Raw genomic sequence first — 19,643 nt, 5'->3', positions numbered from 1 at the left:
GAAAATATGAAACTTGACGGTCATGAAAACATTAAAACATAGTTTAAATGGCAAGATTTAAGCATTTGAACAATTGGGTCAAGGTTTTAATACCTATTAAAGATAATGGAGTAGGATTACAATGCATAAATGAAGACAATGAAGGATGTAGTAAATACAAAGATGTCAATGTACATGACAAAATCAAGCACCCATGTAAGGATAAGATGAAGTGTGTGTTCAATAGGAGAGTGATGTTGCATTTTAAAAGAGAGAACACTACTTTTATTTCGCTAGAGAGATCCAAAAAGCTATACAATGGGCAAGTGATCTCATTGTTGGGTTCACATGTTTTGGGAATCAAATGCCCAAGTTTTGGCGATAATCATTGTTTTGGGGGTTTGAATGCTTGGCTCTGACAAGAAATTGAACTATGGGGTTTGAAGGGCATGTAGGTCTATGACAACAAAGACGTCCTATCGATTGTAGACTTGCCACAACTGGCAAAAGTATTCAAGCTTCTGCAAAACGAGAATTTGGGTTAACCCTTACATTTGTCAAGCAGTGGGATTTAGACCAACATATCTGGATTTTGAGAATCCAATGTCCTTTGGTTGGGCGATACTTGATCTCGACAAATGCCCAACTAACATGAGCCCAACTTACTCCATCATGTGTACTTGTACACACATTCGGGTGTGAACTATCGTGGACTTGTCCAGACACAGGTTTACCTAAAGAGTTCTTTCATTGGAAACCCCTATGGTACAACTCATTGAGTTCAATCGTGTGGGGTCACCACGATTTATTTATGTTGTGTAATGCTGATCACATTAGAACTCACAAGTTCAATCATGTAGAGTTCTATGGATGGGAATGCCTTCGTGTAGGTCACCTACACAATGAATGATGATTAGTGCTACTCCAAGCAACATTGAGCATTCCGTTGATCGATATAATTTATGGCATGCTCCTCTTTGTTCAACCAATACACAATAGATATTGTCATGAGCCTCCTTTCTCCTTATGCTAGGCTCAATGCCACGCCTAGGGTTCACACCAAAATCAATTATACACTGATCAAATACTTGCATACAAAGGGGCGCCTCCACACATTGTTAATTAAATGCAAATAGCTAAACAAATGCATAGGTTTATAAACCCTTCAATTGTGCTTTGTAATGTGGCCTACTACAATTATCAACGCACAAAATGTTATGGAGTCATTGTATGAAGAGGCTGCAAACCTTTGTTGACAATTTCTAAATGAAATTTGTTTTGATTTATGCTTTGCTTACCCTCATGCAACTTGAAGCAAAGAGAATGAGATGTACAATGCTGGCCCACCCACTCATTAAACAATATGCAACCCGACGTCTTTTTCCCAAAGAATGCATTCAGTGGGTATGCACACTGGCATATCTGAAGCATTTGTTGTCCTAGACAATAATGGTAAGAAATAGAAAATCATCGGGATTGTGATGGAATGCACTACTTTCAAGAAAAGTGATGATCCAAATGTTTCCATGCATGTGGATTAAATCCAACGATTTATCACCATATTTTGTGGCATCATTTGATTTTCCTTTTCCATTTTCTCCTCTCTCATGGAGTCATAGATGCACATTTCCTCACAAAAAGTACTATATATATATGTGTGTGTGTGTGTGTGTGAATGATACAAATGTATACCACCACCATAGATGGACTTAGAAGCTAATCAGCTTTTGTTTTCTTACAGATCTCAAAAAGGAGTACCAGAAGTGCTTCACACATTTGTGGGGCATTAGGCTCATTGGTTTCTTTTCGAGAAGGAGAGTATACCATCCAACCATGATCGAGGTTCCGCTTGGGTCTAACCACAACAGAACCTGGGGCCTCTGCATCTTCTCTTACAACTAGTCCATCACTTTTGTGGTTGTATCTCAACTCTATATGTTTTGCACATAGAGCCATAACAGCAGGAAGGGGTACTACCACTGGTAGCTTTGTGGGAATAACTGCATCATCAGATGATGCACCCCTATTTAACACTTGCCAAGGAAGTTCTGCATGTGCAATATGAGACATCATTGACATAACACTAGGACCAATGCTCACTTCTGTATGAAAAGAAATAACAGGGAAATCATGGGGTAAAGAATGTTTTGCAAGGAAATGCTGCCTCTTTATATAGGTCAAGTCTTCAAGTGCCTGAATGTCACCCTGTCATAAAACCATTCGTCTGAGGTTAATAAAACATCAACTAGAAACAAGACAAGAAACTTCATACAAAATTTAGCTTCACATTATGCAGTGTGAAGCGCATTTCTTTTAAGTCCATCAAATGCTACAATTACAAATCAAATATGTAAACATGATGGCATCACGGAAATGGTTAACCATGCGGTTGTAGGATCAAGACTAAATTGACGGATCTAATGTTCAGTCCATTGTAGAAAGCATTCATGATTAGATCAGTCCATTGTAGAAACTTACTAGAAAGCATTCATGGTTTTAATTAAGAATATGTACACTGGCGTATCAACACACGCTTTTGTCCTAAAACTTATAATCACAAATTCACTTCTTTTTGACAATCCAAGCTTATGAACAATTACATACAGAAATAATATAACAAGATTGAACTAGTGCATGCTTGTTTGTAACCTTGGTTTTTTAGGGTTTCTATTGCTTCTGCACTCAGGTCTATTAATTCTCTCTCTTTGTGATGTTAATATTCATTTCAGCCATTACACAGTTCTGAAAGTGAAGAAACGGCACCAAATGTAAACATATTTGACATTATTACCTTGACTAATTTTTGCATAAGTAGTTCAATAAGGTACCGTGTTTGAACGTCTGCTATCTGCCCTTCTCTAAGAATATCAGCTGCAATTGGACTTCCACCGTAAGGGCTCTGAACCAATACAAGTCCAACAACTTTTCCTTTCATATCTGGCCAGTGCATAGCAATTGCTGCAGCTGCATCAACTCCTCCTTTACTGTGTCCGAGAATTGCCACCTGTTTTCCCGAACCCCAGTACAATTCTTCAATATAGTTTTTCAATACTGTAGCATTTGTTTCAACAGCAGCCTGCAAAGTTATTTGAGGTTTATAATGGAAACTACACTGTGTAAACAAGGTAGAAACAAGGAAAACAAAAAGAAATCAATCATAAACATTTATGAATAATAAAAATGATTACCTCACTATGTATTTTTGCTATATGACATGTTAATCCAAGTTTTGAGAAATATTCTCTGGTTTCAGTAAAATAAAGTGGGCCATAATTGCTAAAAAGGCCTGCAATAAAGCAGAAAAAAACAATCTTCTTTAAGCACCAAGATTTGTTCCTAAATCCCTCAAGTTTACGCATAAACCAAATTCTACTGAACCTGGTACTAGAAGATACAGCAAATTATCTGGTAGAAGATGAGCTCCATGGCTGCACGAAAAATGCTAAGGGTTGATGTGCATATAGAATCCCTAAACAGATTCATAATGCAAAAAAGATGAGTCCATACATACCATACTAGGTCAAGAAGCTGCTCAAATCTCTCAGTCTGATCATTTAAATGTCCAGATCCAGATATTTTCTGAAGCCAACCAACATCATCCATAGAACCCCTCCAAGTAGTTTGTATGCGATTAAGCATCCTGGTTTAACAATAATTACTTACGAAATGAGGGAAATAAAAGTATATAAGATGAAAAGATAAATTTTAGCATCGAAAGTGAAGCTTGCACCCACTATTGCCTAGGTCTTAGTTGGAAATTCTGCTTAAATGCATATGAAGAGGGCATGAGGATCCTTTTACAGGCAACATGCGTTAGAACATTGTAATTGATTAGGCGCCTTAGGGGCCCTTTTGTACTTATCACATTGAACATTTAGAGATTTGTGACCACGCTTGTGTGTCAGGCATATTCTTTATGAACCCAACATCTGGTAATGACGGAGATTAATCAAGCTACGACCATATGCTCCTGTGAGATTGAGTGGCTGGAAACATCCTGCTCAACATGAGATTGAAGAACAAGTTGTCTAGACATACCCCTCTCCAAATGATAAAACCATCAAGCAAGCATCCTGAGGGATGTTGACATCTTAAGGATCAAGGAGATGCAGACACTGGAACTTGCTAAGTCTTCTGATATCTCTATTTGTATGCTTTGAAAAGATATGGCAAATTTTGAGGTTATGACTACATTGTGTATGTGCTGCAAGGAAATTTAACTAACCCTTGCCATAGAAGAGGTGGATTAATGCCAAAAAAACGTTCTTTATATTCTGCCAGCATCATACCCGTTGAATTCAAAATTTCAGCAGCTTTTTCTATCCTGAGATCTTGTACTGTGGAGAGGCCTGAATTGCTGACACTTGGAGCAAATGAGTCTCTAACCTGAGAAGATGAGGAGATTGATGTATTCCTTCCGTCTTGTGTTGGATTTCTAGAGTGATCATTATAACTTAAATTTTCATCTGTAACAATACAATACTCTCATCATTACTCCATAGAGTAGAAAACTTCAGTGCTGAGTGATTTTGATAGACTGCAGGAAAAAGCACAATTTCCTTACCAAGAAGACTTGCAAGTCCCTGTCCAAAAGATGATGCTGTTTCAGAAAATCGTGATGAGGCTTGACTGATAACTGGAAGTCGACTTATTATCTGCAACATTCCCCCAGTATTTTCTTCAAAATTTGTGCCTGGTATTGATACTTCCTGCAGTAGTAAACTAGGTCTATTCAGGAGATTGGATGTATAGAGTGAGTAAATGTGTGTGTATGCTACCTTTGACGATGCATATTTTCTAATATCCAGATGCCAATATCCAGCCGGTCAACTTTGAAGTTAGTATTTGTGAGTTATCAATTGGCTTAACAGAAACAATTCGCTCATTTTCAATAAGTATTTATCTTTACATTCAGGTTAAATTGTGGCATTGCAAGACAGAATAATCTCCATAAACACTATATCTTTGTTGGACACAATTTTACATTACACCTATTCTCGAAATGATTCAAAGGAAGAAATAAGAGGATAATAGCCGTGTTATCGAACTACAATGACTGGGAGCGAGAAGGAGGGAAGGGTATATCTCAAGAGATAATGACATCATCACGCTCTTCATTGCAGTTTTCCCCAACCCTCTTCATTTCCTCTGAGGATAAACTGATCAGAACATCTCAAATGTACATCTTGAAAAACATGCAGAGTGAACTCAAAACAGTAAAAAGACATTAATTAATAGGACATATGACAGAAGACCCTTGTAAAGCTTATATGGGATCCAGGTGTGGGTTGGAGAGATCATTCCCTACAAATTATTTTTGAATATTCCCATCTTTTAAATATATTCTATAATAGCAAGAAGAATCTTAATGAGAGCGATTGGGTCATATAAGTGAATGATTTCCCTAAAACATCATAAAAGATTCATAATGTCTCCACACTAAAGGGTCTCTAAGAGACATTTCAACTTTTATATTTCATTCTTATTCAATGTATTATAACTGAAATTACAATATCATCCATGTGTGCGAGATATTAAACACTTATTTCATGGTTACATAAGCATATTGATATTTACATGAAAAATACTAGAGAAATTTCGGCAAACTAAATGCAATTTGAAAGTTCTTTGTTCGCTTCGATTACAGACCTTGTGTATGCATGGGGGATTGATTTCTTAAACATCTGTATTTTTTTTTACTAAAATTCCATTCTAAATGGACAAATGTTTGGAGCTTTGTGCATCAATCTTATAAGGGAGAAAGTATTCAGAACTGTGGAAAAGACAATTTTGCTCTCAGCGGTACCCTTCAGGATTCATCATGGTATTATTTCAAGATGGTACAATCTTGCTAGTCCTGATGGAAGTAAGTATTCAAATACATGAAATGGATAAGGAGAAATAGTTATCACGGGAAATGACACTTTTAACATTCCCAGAATTTGAAAGAAGCAACGCTGTTGGCATGCATCATAGGCCTATGTGGCAAGCCATCCAGAGGCTCTTAAACACTTTATATTGATTTACATCCTTTATTTAGATAAGTTTTGTTGACAACTCTTCTCTAATCCTGGCTGCCTCTTCAGACAATTTCAGCGAAAAGGGTATATCTGGGTTCACACCCCAGAACCTTGCATTGAGGTTTTGCCACTAGCATTAGAAAAGCCAATGGTCAGTTGTGTGTGCGTGCGTGTGTTCATGGTTGTGGGTGCAATATTTAAAGAAACATTCTGTGAGGTGTCAGTATTTTCAACCAGTTTTGACACCAAAGAACTCAATATAGTTTCAAATGTTTATAAAATAACCTTATTCGCTAAAGAAGGATTTCCTGTATGATTGTTGAAATGTGAACATGGGACAAATATTCCATTCTGATGATGAGAAAGGCATGACTTTTCAGGGTCTTTCATTGTGTAAATGTGTCTGGATGTAAATATGTTATACACACAGCTATACAGGTATGTTTACCCATCGATATCAGTATAAATATGTATATATACACATAAATATGAGTGTATAATCTTATCAATAGTAGGATTACTTGGGTTTCTTAATTTCAGATTGCTGTTTATATGCCTGCAGGCACTTATCTCCATGTAAACGCATATGGATGAATGGGTAGAAATATAGAAATCCACATGCATATAGACATACACAACCATTATAAAAGCCCTTGATCTATTAGAAAAAATGCTTTGAGAGAGCAAAAACCCCATCATCAAATCACAATTATAAACATTTTTATGTGAAGTCACTGGGTACAGGCTAATAAAAATGATATCTTCTATCCATGCCATTGCATTAGCATATATTCAATCGTTTCATCTTCATAAAATTCATCAGAACCAAATCAAATAAGTGAATCCTCGGCGTAGGCTCAAATAGAAAGGAAAGCTAACCAGATTTGGATGTGAGTATTCATTTTCCTCCTTTGTTATGTTAAACCATGTTCACACATCCTTAAATAGCAGTGCTTTGAAGTAAATAAAATACTAAAATAAAAATATTAACACATAAAAATCGAACCTGTGTAGATGATTGATCTCCATATTCTGCCAGAGTTTCAAGTTCGATTTCTTGGACTCCAATATCTGCGGAAAAATTCATTGACGTCCAAATTTCGGGTTGAGGGGAGAAACAGAGCAAGGATTAAAAAAAGAGAGGAAAAAGCAGAGAAAGATCCAATGAAGAAATAAAGAAATGGATAGACATGTATGCAATACCAAGGTACCTGTGCTTCTGGCCATTCTCTGACACAGGGGAAGAATCGTGTCAGAACAACATATTTATATAGATATTCATATGTATATATATTGATGTGTTCTAGTCATCTGTGTGTGCTATTTTCTATAAAGGGTATGTTCTGAGCTCCAAAATAAGGCTATTTCTTTACACTACCTTCTTTGAGACCAGAAATTCAAGAAAAGCAAGATAGATACATCATACCCTTACCATCAAAACTAACCGGTTTTTGGATCGTGTACCTTGTCGTCAGTACTTCGATGCATTGATGTGGCGTGTAGTTTTAGCAGAAGTAATGTAGAGCTATAGTCGAGATGTTTACGTCAATAAAGTTCTGAGATCGTGAGGTCATTTTGCAAAGCCATTGTCGAGATCATAAAGTCATTATGTATAGTTGTAGTCAAGATGGTTATGTCCACTATTTGAGATCGTGAAGCCTTAATCTGATACATTGTTGTGTTGCGTAGTTTAGGAGAAGTGTTGTACAATGTAATAAGGATGCTATGAAACTAAGGATTTGAAGCCACGAATGACCTTGTGTTGATAGCATAACTACTTGAGTGTTACCATACATGCAACCTGCCTTGTTCACATATTGGCAAAGCTAACCTCATTCACTCACCACCCACTTCCACATCTACTCTATTGCATGAGTCTATTTCATACTTATAAAACACACACACAATTGTTTATCCCATGTATTAGCAACATTCTTCAAAACAGGTTTTGAAGCATAAACAATGGCCAAATGATGAGGTTGATCCTATAGTTCATGGTCATGAATGTAACAACTTGTGCCATCCACATATTGAGAAGGTATTTAAAAAGAGGGAGGGTGGGATTTGTCTAGGCTTTCATTAGCTTTTTACTTGAAAATATCCAAACCCTACTCTAAATCACTACTAAAGAACCAAGGCATAGTGTTGTGGAAACATGACATTAAGTTAGCATTAAACACAACATCTTTGTCTTGCTAAACATTGAGCCCCTTGTGATTGTATCGAACTAATGATGAGCAAAAGAATAAGAGATTAAGAAGAAAGGAATAAGGGTGCCTAACTACACCGAGCATCCTCGAGTGAAGGACATGAGACAAACATAAAGTAATATTAGTGTCCCATACCATTAATTATTACCTTATGCCCCACCGTTGTTGTTGACTAATAAATCCAAAGAAGAGAGCTTGACCTCACCAATAGTCTTGACAACGTTTCACGATGCCTTAATGAAGGGGGTAGCTAGTGTTATAGGTCCCTGTGGGCTTGTTCTAGTTCCTAGGATAGTTGGTTTCCCAACTATATGAAGAGGACTAGCTACCCTCTTCATCACGACATAATTAGGACATTGACAAGACTTTATTGGTGAGGCTAAGCTCTCTTCTTCAAACTTGTTATTCAACTACCTAAGTATTACCTAAGCATAACATAAGGCAATAATTAATGGTATGGAACACCAATGGGAGTTTTGGTTTGTCTCATGTCCTTCACTTGAGGGTGCTTGGTGCGCTTGAGCACAATGAAAGGGTGAGTGGAATATCTTAGGTGTGCACTTCATTCAATGCAAAGGCCTCTCCCATCCATTAATTTGACAGTGACCATGATAATCATTATTTTCTACAAGATTTGTCATATCAATACAACACTTTATCTCTTCTTGACATGACCAATTATTTCATTTGTCCCACACTGAATACAATTGCTTATATGCATCTCTAATACATTGTTTTCTTACATTTTTCTATATTACCTTTCTTACAACCTATAACATTCTTATCTTATTTGTACTCATGAGCTACAAAAGAGACCCCAAAAATAGAGATAACAGAATAAATCTGACGGTCTGGCAATGGATAAAATAGAAATATCACTTTAATTCCATCACAAAAATTGAATCCATCAAAGTTGAACTAGGGGGTTATTAAGCTACAAACATGTTCAACTTTGTAAAAGTAATGGGTCATGACAAATACAGTAAAAAAGCTTTTAGTAATTGCCATATTGCTTTCAATTTATTCTACTTCGAACTGTTTCGTTCATGAACATCTCATCATGTATATGTGCATACTGCATTCAAACTGTACTAATACACTTAAAGTGAGTATACATTAAGCCCAGGATTCATGCAACAAAGTAGCAAAAGCCACATTGGGCCCAAAAAAAGTTCTGAAATTACTAAAAAGAATTATTATCAACTACGGCATTAAAGTTCTGAAATTACAAAAATTTACTGTCAACAATGACATTATCAAACACCAAATGCTTTTATTGATAGCATCCTGAAGCTCCTTGAACACTACAGCACAATTTCTTATAATGATTCAGGGTTCTCCACCAAGCTCAACTCGAAGGTTATCGTAGGGAAACTCCTTTGGAGCCTGCAAAACCAATCAAACAAGAACCACTGAATTAATACGCTTACCTTGAATATTGATGATAAACGCATGATCATAGAATAGTATACATACGTAAGGCATCTTTGAAGGCTTGTCATTCCAGACTGCCAAAAGTCCGACGAGTCCATAAATACTCAATCCACCACATAGCCATGCTAATGCTTCATACTGCATGTGAAAAGTGCTAAGATATTTCAATATGGGAGGATAATGAGTATTCAGATTAATACCAAAAACAATCAAGAAGAGTAATAAAAATTCCACTTTCTAGACTGAGCTGTCATAAAGACTAACAGTGTTTAATTCTTGAATATTTGTCAGTGGTGAACTCTGATATTAAAATATGAGATGTGGAATCAAATCCAAGTTCGAAACCTTGAGAACCAGTTGACATAAGGTGAGAATGTTGGTGTTTTGATGACAAGGATTAATAATTTATAAGATTTTAGGAACTTTTTGTACAGTGCATTGAAATACTTCAAACCTCCAAAAGATCTTGTACCACCTCCAATAAGTGCTTGGAATGTGTTAAAGACCCTTATAGGCTCAAAGGAATGAAGTAAGATTTGCTATGCTCAAGCAGCAACTTGAAGAGTCAAAGATGTAAGGTGATTCGATGGATACTTTTGGACAAAGATTACAGACCTCAAGGAACAATTACTCAACATTGATGAAGTGATTTCAGACAAGCAATTAGTTTCTAAAGTTCTTGCAGCTCTTCCATATTCATATCAAGGCTTTGCCACTACAATAAGGCTTCTTACAAGAGGTAAAGGGAGGTTCAGCTTTGATGAGCTAATCTCCCTTCTCTTACAGGAATCTCAATCTCGACCAAATCAAGATGTTCGTCATACTGGTGATCAAGCTTTTGTTACCTCTTCCAAGTTCAAAGGCCAATAAGGACAAAAACAAAATAAGGTGCAATTACTGCTGTAAACCAGGCCACGACATTAGTGAATGTCAAAAGAGGAAAGCTAGTTAAGAGAAGAAAAAACAAGTTGCTCTTAGTGTTACCACCTCTACTGGTAAGAAGGACGAAGCACACATTGCTCAACATGAGCAAGTGTTCTCCATATACATGATGTATGATCCCCCAAAGGATGACACATGTTTATCGGTGAGTCTAAGGATGATTGGTATTTTGATAGTGGTGCTTCTAAGCACATAACCTCTTGCAAAAAAATTTGTCACACTTGAAGATGCTTGTGATAAAGTAGTCATAGTTTCTTGTGCCAATAACACTTCTTACATCATCAAAGACATTGGTCAAGTTCATATTACAGCTGTCAATGGGGATGTAGTTACCTTGAACAATGTTTTCTATGTCCCTAGCATTAAGAAAAACCTTTTAGTTTCTATCATTGCGCTGCATGGATATCATGTCCATTTGCACAGTACATGATTGTACAAAGGGCAATATCACTGTCATAACAGGTAGTTTGTTCAACAACCTTTACAAGCTTGACATATATCCGAAATTTGATGACCAAAATGCATTCACGGTGGATGCCCAAACACAAACCAATTCCAAACTATGGCATGCTCGGTTCGGCCATTTAAATTTCAGCAGCCTTGCAAGGCTTAGTAATCATGATATGGTATGCAATCTTCCTTCTGCATCTAATCATGTTTGTAAGGGCTGTATTCCAGGAAAGATGTAAAGATTTTCATTACCAAAATCTGCAAATGTTTTGGCAACACACAGGCTTCAACTTGTACATAGTTATGTATGCAGCCCAATGCGGACACCATCAATTGGAGGTTATCTTTATTTTTTTACATTCATTGATGATGTTACCCAACACACTTGGGTATATCCTTTGAAGGAGAAATTCAATGTTTTTTCATACTTCAGAGAATTCTTACACCTTGCTGAAAATCTCAGCGGTCATAAAAGCTTACTCTTCGCATCGGTAGAGGGGATGAGTACATGGCTCAAGAGGTCAACACTCTTGAAGGACAGCGGTATTATCCATCAATGCACCACTCCATACACACCACAACAAAATGGTTTGGCTGAGAGAAATAATAGATCTCCCATGGAGATGGCAAAATGGATGCTCAAAGGTAAGAACCTACCTCACAAGTTTTGGTTGGAAGCTGTAATGTGTGCAAACCATGTTTTAATTAGATGCCCCACTTAATCACTTAACTATCACTCCATATGACACTAGGAATGGTCACAAGACAAATATTGGCCACATGAGAATATTTGGAAGCTTGGCTAATGCCTTTGTGCCACCACAGCAGCGCCTTACAAGATTGTTATCTCCTTCTTGGGAATAAACATTTTATTACTCCCTTGAGTAATCGGGTCAAGGAATCGTGGTTGCGTAGGGGACTTAATATAGGACTCAGTAGGGCCGAACAGTTACACGATAGACGATTAAGATTGATTTGCACTTACAACTTCTAAATAATAGAATCAAAAGTAAAGATTAAGATGAAACAGACACAGAGGTGACCCCAAAAGTATTTGTATTGATTATTGCATATATCGGTTACAAAGACAATACAGGCCAACTATATATCGGTTACTTTCTCCCTATATAGCATACATATATCTATATTCTCCCCTTGTCCTTCTTCTATTGCTCAATCAATTTATATATATCCTATTCTCTCCCTGGCGCACTTCAACTACTCCCTCTTGATTCTTGGCCTTTATTCCCGGCTGTTTGTATTCCGTTTCTCCTTCATCGGTTGCCAGTGCTCGGGTCGATTCTCCTTTTCATACTGACCTACTCGTCTCCTTGTTAAGATTCGTTTCACACCTCGTGCCTTTTGTCCCACAGATAACAAAGACAAGGCAACAAAATGCCTTTTTGTTGGCTACAGCAAGGAAAGCAAGGGTTATCGGTTGTTTCAGCCCACTACCAATAAGATCATCATCAGCCAGGATGTGATATTTGCTGAAAATGAAGCTCAACCACTTCAGGATTGCTCCAAAGAGCCAAATCTTGATCAACCAAATGCATTTGATACTTTGTTACCATTGCTCCAAAATTGTGTTTGAAGGTGATAAACTAGTCCAATCTCATGGAGGTAATGCGCAGGTTTTACAACAGCAACAGCATGCTCCAAACAGAGATGTAAAGCAGCCAAACAATGCTCAAATTGATCTCCAGCAACGGTCCAATGTGGTTATAAATGAGCAACCAAACATTGTTGATAATAATGCTGATTTACAAGCCATTAATCAACATGATGTTGACACGGAATTAGAGGAAGAATAAGCCTCTTCTAAGCAAGCCAGAACAGTCCCTAAATGGCTGATTAACACCCTTATGGACAGTAAGCTCACATTTCCTCTTCAAGGTAAAACCCGGTCAACCAATCAGCGAGCTGAACTGCATTATGTGCATAATGCTCTTATCACTGAAATTTGTGATGAGGAATCACTCTCTCTAGAGGATGCATTAGAACATGACCATTGGGTTGACACCATTAAATCAGAACTTGTGTCCATATATAAGAACAACACTGGGGAGTTATGTGATCTAGCTAAAGGTAGAAAAGCTAATGCTACCAAGTGGATTTACAAAGTCAAGCACAATGTGAATGGTAGCCTTCATCGTTTTAAAGCAAGACTTGTAGCAAAAGGTTGTTCCTAAAAAGAGGGGATAGACTATAAAGAAACCTTCACCCCCACTTCAAGGATGACTACAATCAGAGCTACAGTTGCTACAGCTGCAAATAAAGGATGGAAGGTTCACCAATTGGACATTGAAACTGCCTTCTTAAATGGAGATTTAGAAGAAGAGGTTTATCTAGCTCAACCTCCCGGTTTTGTCATTAAAGGTGCAGAAACTAAAGTTTGCAAGATATTTAAAGCTTTGTATGGCTTGATTCGAGTACCTGAGCGTGGAATGCAAAGATCCATGCTCATCTTCTTCAACTTGGTTTTGTGAACAGCCCAACAGAAAGTACTCTCTATGTCCAAAAGGGTGGAGAAAATTTACTAATTTTTGTGCTTTATGTTGATGATTTGCTAATCACCGGACTGAATGAGCAAGAAATTGCAAGAAATCCATGATGTACTGGAACATATGGAAGTAGAGATGACAAGAAATACATTCAGAATATTGAATTCTGACTTTTTCTCTATCATTCTCTTACAACTAAGTACAATCTTACCTCACATGGCAAGTATTCTTCAATTTTTTGAAGGTATTGTAATGCATACTTAGCCTCAACCTTAAAACCAAAAACAAAAGAATATAGATTGCTGTCGAAATTATTGATGCATTTCCAAAAAGTCTGAGTGGTAGAAACTCTAATTTTGGCCTAGTGGATGTCCTAATTATTTTTTCATAGAATTCTAGAAACACAATGGTTTCAGGCATGCATTGTGCAACATTACACATTATGGGTGTATCTTTCTGTTAAATTTGATAAACAAGGATGGATATTATATTGCTATGTCTCCCATAATGGAAGGCCTTGGCATGGACTGAAAAGACTTCTAATAACACTGTAGGAACAAATGATACATAAGTCATATTAATACACAGATGCTGTAGCTTGTGCACCTCAAGGGTGTACAAAATAAAAATAAAACTTGGGATTCCCACTTTTAAAATATTACGTTTTCACTTTGACATGCTTCAAAACCATGTATTAGCAACACACAAAGTATCCTGCTCAAGAGATTCAAGTCTAGCATGTAAAATTCCATAACGAAAGAGAAACACAATATCTAGGTATAGCATCCGTTTAAACTCTATATAGTTAACATGGCAACCAAAGATGAAGATAAAGTTCCATATAATGTAATGAGTTGCTCTACCTAGATGTTCAAATGACATCATCTTAAGCAATCAAATGATAAGAAAGGAGAATACCTTTCCAACCATGGGAGCAACTTGATCCAAACAAGTTTCGGGATATGCACTTCCATCATCCCAAACCAGCTCATCTTCTTCAGGAAGCTACATATTCAATCCATGAATCAAGATTTAAATTTCCACTGCATCAAACAATTAAGAAACAATTCCTACAACAGACATATGTAGCATTTTACATGACATGTATGTCACATGATCCAAGAAAACATAGGGCATATTTGACCTAATTTTAATGAAATCAATAGCCAGAAATAGAGAAAATCTCAGATTTTCCTTTGACTTAAATTTCAAGAACTCGACATATATAGACAAGGGAAAAAATTACATATTCATCAATAGACAGGAACAAAACAAAAATACTATCATTCTTTCACTGAAGTTCCAAAAATTAGGTACTCCTTACCCCTACTTTTGAATAAATTAGAGAGCACGAAAAAGGTAAAACCCGTTCATTGACATGATTTTGAGGAATGCATGGACACAGAAAAGAGGGCGTCATTCGACATACTGTGGAACCAACGAGAGATCCTTGACCTAATTTCCAACGAATCAGAGGACGCAGACACAGAAGAAAACAATTTCATTTATTTACCTGAATTTCAAGGAATCAACCGAAAGAAAGAGAAGAAACGGCAAACAAGGAAATCGAGAGAGAGAAGAATCGACTTACGGGCTGATCAGGGACGTGCATAGACCCAACAGGCTGTCCCATTCCAGACCTGAGGGGAAGAAACGCTCTACGGGCAACGTTCCTTCGGAATGCAGAAGCTAAATTCCTCATCGCCATCGCGACAAACGCAGAGCAGATTCTCTGTCTCGACAGAACAGACTCTCCGGTTTCATCAGTGAAGAAAAAACCAGAGCCTTTTCATATTTATTTACTTAATTAATTACTTAAATCAATAATATGTATTATTTAATTAATTACCTTAGTTTCTGAAAATACCAAATTTAGCCTTTACTTTCTAGAATTTCGAAGGCTACCCTCTGGTCTTGGGCTAGATGAGAAGAGAGGAAACGAGAAGAGAATGAAACAAAAGAGATTGGATGGATAGCTTCGTTCATATATAGAGGGCCATCAAGAGCGAGGATACGGGGATTTCCTATGCCGGGAGATGGATGGAACGACAATACTGGACTTCATCCGATAAAGACGAGCAAATCGATCGATAAGAGTTTGTTTGTCTCTCGATTGGATGCCAAACATGTTGTATGGAAATGTTTTCTATGTGGCACGTGCGGAATTGCGCAATGACTCTTGATGCTTGAGAATTTTGCTACCAGATGTTGCAATTGGGAGAGCTTGTCGAGACTTCTGAAGGAACATGTGTAGGAACTAGAAGTGTGTGGAAAGCAAACTTGACTGTGATAGAAGGTGGAGCATTGTAATCGAGCCTAATACTCAAACTCCAACACTTGTTGAAGGCAAAATATGCATAGTCAAGAATTCTCCTTTCCTATGGCCCAACACTCTACACCACATACAAAGAGAATGTAAGCTTGTTGAGACTTTTGAAGGAACATGTGTAGGAACTAGAAGTGTGTGGAAAGCAAACTTGATTGTGATAGAAGGTGGGGCATTGTAATTGAGCCTAATACTCAAACTCCAACACTTGTTGAAGGCAAAATATACATAGTCAAGAATTCTCCTTTCTTATGACCCAACACTCTACACCACATACAAAGAGAATGTAAGCTAAGTTGGATGGAAGGATGGTACAAATAATAGGAAAAAAGGATGGGTTCTACATGCAAAGAGAGAGATATGTGACATCCATAGGAAACCAGTTGTGATCTACTAGATAGGATTGAGCCCATTGTCAGGATCAAACTTGGGTTCTTTGAGAGAGAGAGAGAGAGAGTTAGGACTATACCAAAGTTAATACTCATGTTAGTAATGAGATAAGGTTGACTACAATCAATAGGCCTTCTTGCCTTATATTGAACCCAACATTCAGGATTAATGTTTGAAATGTAATATTTTAATGTTTTCCTTTTGCCATCTTCCCACTTCTTCCTTAGTGATTCCATTAACCTTTCATCATAAACCACATTTCATAGCATCACTTGAAAGCTCTGAGAGATCTTCTACACCCCATCTTTGAACCATTTTTTGATATCAACTAACCAATCAAATGAGAGAATTTTGCTCATGTGATTCATTTGTAGTTTACATCCAACATTCCAAGCCAAATGCGGTAATTTATGATTTGGCATATTCTTGACTTTTGTAATGTATTTATATACTCTCTTTCGAGCCGATATCTTTATACATAGGTTGAACACGTGTTTCCAAGAGCATATCTCGAAGGGACGTAGTGAATTTAACTCCCAGTGTCTCCTTAAAACATAATTTGAATCTTCTCAATCTCATTCCATGCATTAAGAGGGATAGTGCCTCCCGAGTCTCCACACTTCTACTCCATAAAGCAAAACTTGTGTTGTCATGGCATTAAATAACATTAATTTCACTTCCCCATCCATGATTATCATTCTAGTTGCACTAATGTTCCAACATATAATAACTTTTCTAACTAAGTCTAGACTCAACGCATACACTCCATTTTTTTATAGTGAGTACATTGATGTTGAGATACTTAAAGCTTTGCACAAATTGTACATGTTCTCCCTTACATGTAAGCACAATCCTCGAAAGTTGGGACTCTATATTGGGTAGTAGTGCATAAACTACTAAGATGAGAAAGCATACTAGATTGCAAGCATACATTTATAAGCCATTGTTAGGTGGGGTACTCAAAATGTTGAAATAAGTGTTGACATTTTAGTAGAACAACCAACACAAAACGATTCATACCGCAATCTTATACGATTCTTACTCAAGTGTCATGATTAATACAATTGAACACATGTAATAAAAGCTATTGGTTTGGATTTAATGTTTTGGGGCACAAAAAAAAATCTTCGAAGGGATGTAAGGAATATAGTGGTCCCAACGTGATATTCAGACATGGTACGATAGACATCCATATATAGCCCCCACGTGTGAAGCCAAAAGCACATGTGAAGTTGACTTGATACAAGATGGTTAAGATGTGTGTGGTAATGTTTGGTTCTTGTCTTACTGCAATGGTGTCGAAATTTGATTTTGGGCAATGCCAATTGTATCTAATGCCAATCATAGACAACGTATGAATTCATGACGGGATTGATGGCGTCCAAACCATTGGTGTCTAATTGTGTGTGCATGTATAAAGCATCAGTAAACCATTGGTTCACGTGCTCTTCCGTACTGGCTGACAACAAATGCCGAAGTAAAAGTGTCGGGCATCGCTTGAGATTTCATGCATTTCAATGTACTTTGAATGCATGCTTCTATATCGAGGTTAACAAACGTATCAACATTTGTTGAGAAGATTTTTCGGCTCATTATGATATGAAACAGGACAAAAGGCAATGATAGTAATCATCCAAGGGATTGATATTCGAGAGAGTCATTCACATACATATAGATAAGGACACGTACATTTACTATTTCATGATCTTCAACATGTGGATATTATATATTGGATGTGGGGCATAATGACAAGACTGAAGAAGAGAAATATGTACATAGTGAAGGTGTTAAGATGTAGTTAGTAAATGGGTGGCCATTGGAGTTCTCTCTTGGGCGGACAAAAATGGGTGTCCAGCTGGACACCACCACAATATAGCCCCCTACTCCTCTCTCTTTTTGAGAAGCAAAAGGGGTGTATAATTAGTAGTAATCATAACTATAATTAAAATTAAATAGATAAATACGTGAGTAAAATAGATAAACAACCAAATGAATGAAAAATAAATAAATAAATAAGTCAGATAATTAAACCAATGAATATTTGAGTAATTAAATTGATAAACAGAGAAAAACATAAGTAAAATAAATAAACAAATGAATAGATAAATAGAATTCTAAATAATCAAATGAATATATAAAGAATTAGAACTAGAATTGAATATATAAGTAATTAGAAATGAATACATATATAAATAACTAGATTGATAAATAAACAAATGAATATATAAGTAATTAAACTGATAAATAAAGAGATGAATATCTAAATAGTTAAATTGATAAATAAATAGGTGAATATATCAATAATTAAATAGATAAATAAATAGATGAATATATATAAAGTAATTAAATTAGTAAATAAACGAACGAATGAACGAAAAAACAAGCAGATTAATGAAAAAGAAATGTTAAATGAATAAATAGAAATTAATCATAAATCGTCGAATTTTTAAAGGAGGGAAATAAAGAAAGAAACCGGAAAGAATTAATTGATGACGGGTCAAAAAAAACAATTATGTATGTACATAGTTCCACACGACACATATTCATCGATATTTAAACGAACGAATGAACGAAAAAACAAGCAGATTAATGAAAAAGAAATGTTAAATGAATAAATAGAAATTAATCATAAATCGTCGAATTTTTAAAGGAGGGAAATAAAGAAAGAAACCGGAAAGAATTAATTGATGACGGGACAAAAAAACAATTATGTACATAGTTAGTTCCACACGACACATATTCATCGATATTTAAACGAACGAATGAACGAAAAAACAAGCAGATTAATGAAAAAGAAATGTTAAATGAATAAATAGAAATTAATCATAAATCGTCGAATTTTTAAAGGAGGGACATAAAGAAAGAAACCGGAAAGAATTAATTGATGACGGGTCAAAAAAAACAATTATGTATGTACATAGTTCCACACGACACATATTCATCGATATTTAAACGAACGAATGAACGAAAAAACAAGCAGATTAATGAAAAAGAAATGTTAAATGAATAAATAGAAATTAATCATAAATCGTCGAAGTTTTAAAGGAGGGAAAGAAAGAAAGAAACCGGAAAGAATTAATTGACGACGGGTCAAAAAAAACAATTATGTACATAGTTCCACACCGACACATATTCATCGATATTTAAAATTGGATTATTTCAGCTAAAACAAAGACAATTATTCCACGACATAAATATTAATATTAACACGCAAAAAAAGAAAAAAAAATACAATGAGAGTTTATTAACTAATTAGGGGCATGTAATGTCAAATTTGGGGGTACTTTTTTCGGTACTATGACTAATTCGAGGCACTCCAAAAGAGAGAGAGAGAGAGAGAGAGAAAGAGAAGCTGCAAAAAGGACTACTAATTTAGAGATCCTGCGTT

General features: G+C 36.3%; 2 protein-coding genes across 2 annotated transcripts; both read right to left on the bottom strand.

Moving 5' to 3' along the window:
• Positions 1-1,429: 1,429 nt before the first annotated feature.
• On the bottom strand, positions 1,430-7,351 carry LOC147849052 (uncharacterized). The gene is made up of 9 exons (XM_087337842.1): positions 7,211-7,351; positions 7,006-7,070; positions 4,544-4,688; positions 4,205-4,445; positions 3,491-3,619; positions 3,358-3,407; positions 3,168-3,265; positions 2,771-3,055; positions 1,430-2,184 (listed from the first exon to the last, which is right to left on the bottom strand). The coding sequence occupies exons 1-9, from the start codon at positions 7,224-7,226 to the stop codon at positions 1,696-1,698; spliced, it is 1,518 nt and encodes a 505-aa protein (XP_087193968.1). The 5' UTR covers positions 7,227-7,351; the 3' UTR covers positions 1,430-1,695.
• A 1,841-nt stretch (positions 7,352-9,192) lies between these two features.
• LOC147849051 (NADH dehydrogenase ubiquinone 1 beta subcomplex subunit) lies at positions 9,193-15,292 on the bottom strand. Its single transcript, XM_087337836.1, has 4 exons — positions 15,131-15,292; positions 14,458-14,544; positions 9,686-9,781; positions 9,193-9,595 (listed from the first exon to the last, which is right to left on the bottom strand). The coding sequence occupies exons 1-4, from the start codon at positions 15,245-15,247 to the stop codon at positions 9,539-9,541; spliced, it is 357 nt and encodes a 118-aa protein (XP_087193962.1). The 5' UTR covers positions 15,248-15,292; the 3' UTR covers positions 9,193-9,538.
• Positions 15,293-19,643: the final 4,351 nt, after the last annotated feature.

This window comes from Azolla caroliniana, unplaced genomic scaffold, assembly GCF_043228905.1.
Source record: "Azolla caroliniana isolate FFs.n. ecotype wild unplaced genomic scaffold, voAzoCaro1.0.p SCAF_139, whole genome shotgun sequence".
NCBI classification, from domain to species: domain Eukaryota; kingdom Viridiplantae; phylum Streptophyta; class Polypodiopsida; order Salviniales; family Salviniaceae; genus Azolla; species Azolla caroliniana.
This window is presented reverse-complemented; position numbering and strand designations above follow the sequence as displayed.